Consider the following 11435-nt stretch of genomic DNA (forward strand, 5'->3'; position numbering starts at 1 on the left):
TCATAGCGACCCCTCCTTGGGTTTCCGAGGCAGTATCACTACGGAAGTAGGATTGCCCAACCTTCCTTCCGAGGAGTGGCTGGTTGGTTTGAACCACCAGCCTTCTGGTGAGCAGTCAAGTGCCTTAGGCAGTATGCCACACTTTGGCCTAGGTAATGAAAATCGTTCTGAAAAATGACTTAGACAATGTAATATAACAAGTAAAGCATTTATGGAACACTCACAATGTATTGGTACTTCTGAGTACTTTAATCTTCACAGTAACTTTATCAGACAGGTACTGCTATCATCCCTGCTTTACAGATCAGGAAACTAAGGCTTAAATTATTTTACTCAGATAAGATCACATGGTTAGTAAGTGGAAGAACTGAGAATTGTCCAGATCTAAGCTTTTCATTATGTTTTACTGTCTCCTTCATCTCCCAGGAATTCTTAGCACAATTGGAATGTGATGCTCCCTCCTCTGTTTCTCTGTCGGAGATCGTAGGGATACAGTAATTGACCAGGAATAAACCTAGACAAACACTGCCTCCTGGAACATTTCCTCTTGGAAGCCTCTCCTAAACAACCCCACCCAACACATACTCAATCAGATGTCATTCTCTTACTGTTCCATTGCAACTTGACCCAATTTCAGTCATAGCATTTATCACTATATTTCACTCATTTGGCAATAAGCTCTTGAGAACAGTTCCCTCTTATTTATCTCTGTATCCTAAGCACATAGCAGTACCTATCAGTATATAAAAGTAGAAAATTACTATTAAAACTGTATCAGTTATACAGTTTTTCATTTTATAATGTTGTTATTCTGTACAAATTGAGCACAAATATTTGATGGAAATGTGTAAAAAAAAATCATCAAATACTTAACTTTTTCTATTGTTTACAGAATGAAGAGGAACAGCTTATCTGTTGTGAATAAAATTACTCAGTCTTCACCAGCAGTGAAACAGCCAACACATGGATTCTACTCTCCTCTCAACCACACTCATATGTACACAGTTCTTCTAGACTGGGGGAGTTTGCCTCAGCAAGTAATATTACACATTTTTCAGTATCTTCCTTTAATAGATCGGGCCCGAGCGTCTTCTGTATGTAAAAGGTGGAATGAAGTTTTTCATATTCCTGACCTTTGGAGAAAGTTTGAATTTGAATTGAACCAGTCAGCTACTTCGTATTTTAAGTCCACTCATCCTGATCTCATTCAACAGATAATTAAAAAACATGCGGCTCATCTACAGTATGTCAGCTTTAAGGTAAGAAAAATAAACACTCAATGCAAACAGTGACTTACATTTTGTTAACAACTTTTTGGATAACCTATACATTTTTGTATAGGTCCTCACTTTGAGGCAGTCAGTGAAATTAGAAGAATTTCCTGCTTTCCTATAGTTATTTGATTAAACTTGGACTATCATTGCATGCTAGTTCTGTTCTCTTAGGGTTCTCCAGAGGAACAGAATCATTGAGATATGTACACACGCACACACAGGGAGAGATTTAACTTAAGAATTGGCTCACACAGTTTTGGGGGCTGGCAAGTCTAAAATCTGTATGTCACACGACAGACTGAAGATTCTTATGTCCCAGGATCTGTAGATGAGGGAACTAGAAGGGTGGAGGAGTTCTGGCAAGATACCTAGTTATAGTCTGAAAGCAGAGTACTCCCTAGGGAAAACTCCTGTTTTGCTCTAAGGCATTCAACTGATTGGTTGAGGTACAGCCACGTTATATAAGGTAATCTGCTTGACTTAAGGCCAGCCATTTCAATCACGTGCAGCTACTTCTAGACCAGGGCTTGACCAAACAACTGGGCACCATAACTTAGCCAAGCTGACACATAAAATTAACCATCATAGTAATTATTACAATTCAGCTGTTATGTGAGATTAAGATTTGAAAGTAAGAAGTACTTAGAAAGTTAATTGGTAATCATCTCTATTTCTGACTGTATAGTCAGACAGATTTATTTTATAGCCTGAAGGGATATATATATAATTTTATAATTGAATTATGTGAAATAAGTATAGTGCCAGTAACTTTCTGATAAAATACATCCAGGAAATTATTGAAGATTGGAAATTGTCTTTATAGGTGGATAGTAGTACCGAGTCAGCAGAAGCTGCCTGTGATATCCTTTCTCAGCTGATAAATTGTTCTATCCACACTTTGGGCCTGATTTCAACAGCCAAGCCAAGTTTTATGAATATGTCCAAGGTAAGGATACTATGCTTTTTAGTGAGATATACTAAAATTCTTAAATATTACCACACTAAGTAATAGAATTCTTAAAATAGAATTCTTAAAGACAGACGATATTCCCATATTCTACTTGTATTCAAAATACTTTATAAAGCAGTTTTCTGTTGAGTTTAAAAAAAAAAACAACTCACTGCCATCAAGTTGATTCTGACTCATAGTAACCCCTATTGCCTTTCCAAGGCAGTAAATCTTTACAGAAGTAGATTGCTCCATCTTCTTTCTGTGGAGTGGCTGGTGGGGAACTGCCCACCTTCTGATTAGCAGTCAAGTGCCGTAGGCACTATGCCACCAGAGTTCCTTTTCTGTTGAGGAAAAAAAGATAAAAACACAAACTCACTGCCATCAAGTTAGATCCGACTCATAGCAACCCCTCCTTGGATTTCAGAGGTGGGATCACTACAGAAGTAGATTGCCCAATCTTCCTTGTGAGAAGTTGCTGGTGAGTTTGAACCACCAGCCTTCTGGTTAGCAGTCAAATGCCTTAGGCACTATACCACCATAACTCCCTTCTGTTGAGTAGTACTTATTATTATTATTATTATTATTATTTTAATTTATTGTGATTTGGGTGAAAGTTTACAGAGAAAATTTATTTTCCATATAGCAGTTCATACACATTTTGTTTCCTGACATTGATTGCAATCCCCACAATGTAACAGCTCTCTTCCCACTTCCTTCCTGTAGTTAACTTCCTTCCTGTTTCCTTCTTTCCTAGTCATTCCTGCCCCCTGAGTTATCTCCCTGTGCAAACACTGCCCTTCTGTTCTCCCATGATTGATCATTCTAAGAAGTCTATCTACCTGATGTACATGTTCACCCTATGTGCCTGTCTGTTGTTTGGCTGGAAGCCATGGCAGTGAATTCAGTTCCAGGCTTGAAGCATAGCTAGGGGTGCACAGTCTCAGGAGTTTCACCAGGCTCCATCAGACCAGCAATACTGGTCTTTTTTTTAATGATTTTGAGTTTTGTTCCACATTGTTCTCCCATGCTATCCAGAATCTCCTGCACAATTCCTTTCTGAGTGGTTGACAGTGGTAGCCAGGCACCATCTAGTTCTAGTCTCATGGTCACTTTGGCTGAGATTTGCATGGTCACTAGTCCCTTGGACTAATTGTTTCCCCATATCTTTGTTTTTCTTCATTCTTCTTTGCTCCAGATGAGGAGATACCAATTGTCGTATCTACATGGCTGCTTGCAAGCTTTTAAGACCCTAGTCACTACTGACCAAAGTAGGATGTAGAATAATGTTTTTGTGTAGTAGTAGGTTTTGCCAATCAAGAGTAGCACTTATTTTTGTCAAAATAGCTTATGCATGTTTTCTTCTTTATATATGTTTTTTTAAATTTTAGTGATTGTCTCCATAATAGATGTCATTAATGTAACATTTAGATGTATGTATACTGAAGAGTTTCAAGTGCCACTTTAGTTACTTTGAATATAGAGAATGTAGGGGCAACAATGGATGTTTTTCCTGTATTTTCTAGCCTCTCCATTGGAGTGGCGCAACATAATATTTAACTACATGAGCTATACTTGTAAGGACTATGTTTGGGTCCATAAAATAGAAATTCCAAGATAACAGTAGCTTAAACAACATGATTAAGTTCATTTCTCTTATGTTAAAGAAATCCATAGGTGAGAGAGTCCATAGCTGCATGAAGTTGTCAGGAACCCAGACTTCTTTCAGTCACTATACTGTGTCCAAGATGTTTTTGATTCCATATTCCAAGGTGGCTTTCTGAGCTCCAGCCATCATATTTTTGTTCTGCGCAGTTGGATAGAGGCAATGGGGAAGAAGGGTGTGCCCTCTCCTTTTCAAGGAGACTTACCTTCTGGCACTATGAAACTCTTCAAACTGAACCAATAAGCAGCATCATGATAAGTGGAGAAAAGATTAAAATGGTCAAAGATTTCATATTACTTGGTTCCACAGTCAACACCAATGGAAGCAGCAGTCAAGAAATCAAATGACATATTCCACTGGGCAAATCTGCTGCAAAAGACCGCTTTCAAGTGCTGAAGAGCAAAGATGTCTCTTTGAAGACTAAGGTGCATCTAACTCAAGCCATGGCGTTTTCAGTCACCTCATATGCATGTGAAGGCTGGACAGTGAATAAGGAAGACTGAAAAAGAGTTGATGCTTTTGAGTTGCAATGTTGGCAGAGAATACTGAAAGTACCATGGACTGCCAGAAGAACTAACAAATCTGTCCTGGAAGCCACAGTGCAGCAGAAATGCTCATTGGAAGCAAGAATGGCCAGACTTCATCTCACCTACTTTGGTCATGTTGTCAGAAGGGACATTGCCTGGAGAAGGATATCATGCTTGGTAAAGTGGAGGGTCAGCGAAAAAGGGAAGGCTTTCAGGGAGATGGATTAACACAGTGGCTGCAGCAATGGGCTCAGGTATAGCAAGGTTTGTGAGGCTGGCACAGGACTGGGCAGTGTTTCATTCTGTTGTACATAGGGTCACTATGAGTCAGAGCCAACTCGATGTCACCTAACAACAACAACAAACAACAACCCATAAGGACCACATAATGCTTCTATTTATATCTCATTGGCCAAAACTTAGTTCCATGGCCACACCAGATTTCAGGGAAACTGGGAAAAAATGGCATTGTACCTAGCTGAAAATCAATATTGGTTTACCAAACAAGAAAGGAGGAATGTCTGCTTACAAGGCAACCAATAGTCTCTGCCACCGAAATTAATAACTGTCTTCTCTTCATTCAGACTTCAACTTGAATGCCATCTCCCAGAGAGGCCTTATTTGACCTCTTTGGCTAAAACAGCACCCCCTACCCCAGTTGCTGTACTGTATTACCGTATTTTTGTCTTCTTTATATCATTTATTGGTGTCTGAAATGACTGGTTTATTTGTTTATTTAGTGTATTCTCCCCAGACCAAAACGTAAGCTCCTTGAAGGCAGGAATTTTGTTCATTTTTTATACCAGTATAAACTGCCATCAAATCTATTCTGTCTATAGGATAGAGTATAAAACCATAGGGTTTCCAAGGCTATAAATCATTATAGAAGCAGTGTGCCTCACCTTTCTCCCATGGAGCAGCTGGTGGGTTCAAACAGCCAACCTTTTGGTTAGCAGCCAAATGCTTTACCCACAATGCTACCACCACTCCTTGCTTGACATGTGATAACCACTAAATATGGTTGTTGGTTAAACCAGCTAATGGAAACTTTGCTATGGATGAGGATAAAGAAATAGTAGCATCTCCTCTCTAATAGGCTGGGTCATAGCTCTCTTTCAGTAAGCATTGCTGCTAGCCTGTTTATCTTTCCAAGAGATACACTGAAAAACTGGGTCAGTTAGAGATTAGAGTAATAAAAGTAATTAGATGGTTGCTTACTACTTCTAAATAGATATTTCCTTGTTGATCAACTATAAAATCAGATTAGCCTGAAATTCTTGTTAAATCCTGAAAGCTATCTCCAATGTTGCATATGGGCTTCCAGTGCCAGCTTCTAGAATAGCTGATGCAGTCACCAGAGCAAGGCACCAGAAATTAGCAGCCTTCGTTTTAAACTTTGCCTTCACAGTGGCTTCTGGTAAGATTGTGGGCCTCTCTAAATCTCAGTTTTTTCATTTATAACTAAGGGAGAAGATTTTTTTTTTTTTTTTTTTTAAAAAAGCATTTTGCCAAGCATAAAATGTTAAATAAATATATAGTTATTATAATGAAATATGTACTCATGGTGAATTGTGTTCTTTAGGACTAAGTTGATTGAGAGTTACTTAAAAGGAAAATAAAATTTATATTTCCTAAAGAAAACAATGATGCATTTATGTTTGCCACCATAAAATTTAGTAAAAATGTGTAGCCCTCCATGACTTAAATTTTGTTTTCACTGTTAATGTAAATCAATCAGTTTCCTTATGAATTACTTAGCATTTATAATCATTCTAATAGGAACAATTGAATCTCTGGTAGAATATAAATTGATTTTGAAAGAGGAAAATTGATGTGAATAGATTTCTAGACTTTTCCATCTTTGCCAAAAAATACTAGATCTGAAAACTTGTAAAAGTCTACCATTTTCAGGCCAAACTACAAGCTTTACTTTGTTAATCTTTAAAGCATATGAAGATTTGAACTTACTTTCTCTGATGGCATAGCAGAAAAAGCACTTGACTGCTAACCGGAAGGTCAACAGTTCAAACCCATCAGCTGGTCTGCGAAAAAAGGCTTCTGTAAAGATTTACAGCCTCGGAAACCCAATGGGGGTCGCTATGAGTTGGAAACGACTGAATGACAGTGAGTTTGGTTTTTCTGAGTTTATTAGCAAAAGCTTGTCACTGAAAATTGTGAAATCACTTATTTATTCATTCATTCAACAGATTTTTTTCACCTTCTACTATGTGCCAGATACTATGTTAGATACTGGAAATACAGGAGAATGAAACATAAAAAATTCTATATCTTTAGAGCAGGGATAAAATGGTCGAGATGGTAAATATTTCAGGCTTTGTGAACCATATTTTGTTGTTGTTGTTGTTGTTTGCCGTCAAGTCGGCCCCGACTCATAGTCTCTGGAAAAACTACTCAGTTCTGTCATAGTTAAAACAAACAAACAACCCAATCCAACCCACTGCCATTAAGTTGAACTCCCAATTCAAAGCAGCCCTGTAGGACAGAGTAGAACTCTCCCATAGGGTTTCCAAGGCTATAAACCTCTTTGGAAGCAGACTACCACATCTTTCTCATGGGAAGCATTTGGTGGTTTCAGACTGCTGACCTTTCAGTTAACAACCAAATATTTCACTGCTGTGCTACCTGGACTCCAAAAGCAGACATAGATAAAACATAAATGAATAGGTATAGTTATGTTCTAATCAGAGTTTTATAAGGGACACAGACATTTGATGTCATATTGCACTGGGAAAATATGCTGCAAAAGACTTCGTTAAAGTGCTGGAGAGCAAAGATGTCTCTTTGAAGACTAAGGTGTGCCTAACCCAAGCCATGGTGTTTTCAGTCAGCTCATATGCATGTGAGAGCTGGACAGTGAATAAGAAAGACTGAGAAAGAGTTGACGCTTTTGAGTTGTGATGTTGGCAAAGAATACTGAAAGTACCACGGACTACGGGAAGAGTGAACAAATCTGTCCTGGAAGAAATACAGCTGGAGTGCTCCTTGGAAGGGAGAATGGCCAGACTTGGTCTCACCTACTTTGGTCATGTTGTCAGAAGGGACCATTGCCTGCAGAAGGATATCCTGCTTGGTAAAGTGGAGGGTCAGTGAAAAAGGGAAAGACCCTAAATGAGATGGGTTGACACAGTGGCTGCAATGATGGGCTCAGGTATAGCAAGGATTGTGAGACTGGCACAGGACCAGGCAATGTTTCATTCAGTTGTATGTAGGGTTGCTGTGAGTTGGAGCTAACTCAATGGCACCTAACAACTGACATTGGAATTTCATTTAATTTTCACATCACAAAAAGTTATTTTCAACGATTTAAATATATAAAAATCATTCTTAGCTTATGACTCATACAAAAACAGGCTGGATTTGACCCATGGACCATAGTTTACCAGCCCTTGTTCTAGGTGATATACTGGATAAGGGACTTGACTGCTAACTGGAAGGTCAGTGGTTAAAACCCCCAACTGCTCTGTTGAAGGAAGAATGGATTATCTACTTTCATAAAGATTTACAATCTTTGAAACCCAATGGCAGTCGCTATGAGTCAGAAACAACTCGATGGCAGTGAGTTTGGTTTGGTTTTGGTTTTAGGAAGTAAACCAAATCCTTGAGAGGGAATATAATTAGAAGACATGTTTTATGAAATCTTTGAAACTTCTTCCTTTCTCACTATTCCGTTTACCAATTATAAAAGCATAAACTTATAGTTGGTTAGAAAAATGTTTTCTATTGGTTAATGGTACTATGAAAAACAGTGACATGTTGATTATTTTTATGTTACCGTTTCTTGATTCCGTTTTAGTGAATTATTTGATTAAAGCTGTACATTTTAAAATAATTTTTTCATAACTGTTTTTCTTTTACAAGTCTCATTTTGTGTCAGCACTTACAGTAGTTTTTGTTAACTCAAAATCATTATCTTCAATCAAAATTGAGGATACACCAGTGGATGATCCTTCATTGAAGATTCTTGTGGCCAATAATAGTGACACTTTAAGACTCCTGAGAATGAGTAGCTGTCCTCATGTTTCATCTGATGGTAGGTTAGAGTCTTTAATGAGTGAATGATTTTTTTTTTATTATAGTAATAATAATGCAGTTTCTTATTGAAAATTACATAGTTATGAAACATAATTCAGTAAACTTTTTTTTTTTTTCAAAAGGAGTCTTAATCTACAAGCTAAATATATTTAAATTGATTCTCATGGAAATATTTTAATTATATGTATATTGTGGCAATCTGCTCCTCAGAAATTGATAATCTGTTTTAACAAATAACTAATATCAAATTTAAATTTAAATTTACCAAATGTTATACTAGTATCAGTGTAATTCTTTGTTCTTAAAAAATTTCCCCCATTTCCCTCAGGAATCCTTTGTGTTGCTGATCACTGTCAAGATCTTAGAGAACTGGCACTGAATTATTACATTCTAAGCGATGAACTTCTCCTAGCTCTGTCAAGTGAGACACACGTTAACCTTGAACATCTTCGAATTGATGTTGTGAGTGAAAGTCCTGGACAGATTCCATTTCATTCTATTAAAAAGCAAAGTTGGGATGCACTTATTAAACACTCCCCTGGAGTTAATGTTGTCATGTACTTCTTTTTATACGAAGAGGAATTTGAGACATTCTTCAAAGAAGAAACCCCTGTTACTCACCTTTATTTTGGTTGTTCAGTAAGCAAAGCAGTCCTAGAACGGATAGGTCTTAACTGTCCACGACTAATTGAGTTAGTTGTGTGTGCTAATGGTCTACAGCCTCTGGACAATGAACTAATTTGTATTGCTGAACATTGTAAAAACTTAACAGCCTTGGGCCTCAGTGAATGTGAAGTTAGTTGCAGTGCATTAATTGAATTTGTGAGACTCTGTGGGAGAAGGCTTACCCACCTATTTATAATGGAAGAGGTTTTAATTCCTGATGATAATTATAACCTGGATGAGATTCACACTGAAGTCTCCAAATACCTGGGAAGAATATGGTTCCCTGATGTAATGCCTCTCTGGTAATTTGCTATGAGAGATTCTTAATTTTTTTTTTTTTTTTAAATCAGTTAAGAGTAGCTTCTTTCTGTCTATGCAAAAAAATTCTTAAGATATATTATTGAAATATTTTAGGGAAATATTTTATCTTTTGCAAACTGTCTTAATGGATTGTTGCAGAAACATTTGAAAAAATATGAGCTATTTGAAAGGGCACAGATCTCCAGAAATAGGGCACAGAATACCCTATGTGGATAGACTAGAAACTTCATATGGATTGTAGGTAAGCCCTCAGCCCTCTTTAAAGGCTTGTTTCGGCTTGCTAAATACATTTATAATACTGACTTTGGATACCTTAATTTGTCATTTATTTGATAATTTTATAATTTTGATTGCATCTATTTCATCTTGGTGTTAATATATTTTGTAAAATATGTAGTATTAAAAACTAAGAGTAAAATCAAACTGGATACAGAGGCTTATGTAATTATAAAAGTTTTTAGCACTAAAGAAAATCATCTTGTGCTTCAATAAACAACTTCTAATTTCCAGTGTGCTTTGAATTCTACTTTATTATGTTAATGGTAGAAATGGGAATTCGGTTAAAATTAAAAAAAAAAAAAGTATTAATTGCTTTTGTAAAGATACTCACTGTGATTATTAATTAATTAAATATTATTACCCAGACAAAGAGATACAGGGAATCAACATTTACTGATGTACTACTATGTACTTGGAACTATGCCAGATCCTTTGTACAAGTGGTCTCATAATTTAATTTGTGACATAGTTATAACTCTTAGTGGTTGCCTTTAGAATGACGAAAGATATACATAGTCTTAAAATTACCTACAAGGCCCAAGGCCCTACAGGGTCTGGATTCTCCTTGCTTTTGGCCTCAATTCGCACCACCATCTAGCTTCCCCAAATCCTGCTCTCACTCTCTCTTCGGTTCCTTAGAACTTCCATGCATCTTCTAGACACAGAACATTTGTGTATACATTCTTTTCTCTACTTAGAATACTATCTTTGTTCTCTTTAATCCTTTCTCAAGATTTCACTTCCTCAGGAAAGCCTTCTGTGACACCCAGCCCATCTTCCCTCTCACAGGCCAGGTCCTCAGTGCACATGCTGTCAGCACTCCATGACTTCCCTTTGTGGCACCATTGTAATTTGCCACTTACTTATATGAATATTAGCTGCATAGTCTGCAGGATCATGTTTTTTTACACATTGTTATATCCTCAGCATCTGGCATAATATTTAAGATACAAGAGGTACACAACAAATTTTACTTAAATGTTTTCTTTTTCATTCTTTTTTCCCTGAGTCCTCTGCCCAGTATCTTAAATTTCTTTCTAAGAAAACAAACTAAAAAATTTAGAAAAAAAAATGTTATTTTCCAATTTTGATTATGTTTTTAATTAGGAAAATTTAATGTATTCTTAACTATTAAGAAATTAGAAGACATTATGATTTATAGAAGACATTATAATTTATAGAATACATTATGATTTATAAAATACATAATTTATAAAACATTAAAAAGTAGCACTTTTTTTTTATATCCTTTATTTAGATGGGGCAATCTACTTCCGTAGTGATACTGCCTCGGAAACCCAAGGAGGGGTCACTATGAGTCGATCTGACTTAACGGTACATAACAACAACAATTTATTTAGAAACTGTACTTGTGCATACAGTCTCACCACTGCACCACATTCTTTTTCATTGGGTCTTAAAGAGCAGGGACTTTATTTCATTCATTTTGAGCTTGTGCATACCTCTTAGAACAGTGTACAGGACATTGTGTGTGGTACCAAACTAAACCAAACCAAACTCACTGCCATTGACTCAGACCCAACTCATAGGGAACGCTCTTTGGGTTTCTGAGGTGGTATCACTACAGAAGTAGATTGCCCAACCTTCTTTCAGAGGAGTGGCTGGTGGGTTTGAACTGCCAGGCTTCTAGTTAGTAGTCAGATCTTTAGGCACTACGCTACCAGACCTAAGTACTCAGT

The 11435-nt window shown here is 36.9% G+C and overlaps 1 protein-coding gene across 1 annotated transcript; it reads left to right on the forward strand.

Moving 5' to 3' along the window:
- Positions 1-893: 893 nt before the first annotated feature.
- On the forward strand, positions 894-9441 carry LOC103199476 (F-box/LRR-repeat protein 21). The gene is made up of 4 exons (XM_007943780.2): positions 894-1259; positions 2098-2220; positions 8296-8467; positions 8798-9441. Exons 1-4 carry the CDS (start codon positions 894-896, stop codon positions 9439-9441), a joined length of 1305 nt encoding a protein of 434 aa, XP_007941971.1.
- Positions 9442-11435: the final 1994 nt, after the last annotated feature.

This window comes from Orycteropus afer, unplaced genomic scaffold (assembly GCF_000298275.1).
Source record: "Orycteropus afer afer isolate SDZICR_OR568_19922 unplaced genomic scaffold, OryAfe1.0 scaffold00112, whole genome shotgun sequence".
Taxonomy (NCBI): Eukaryota; Metazoa; Chordata; class Mammalia; order Tubulidentata; family Orycteropodidae; genus Orycteropus; species Orycteropus afer.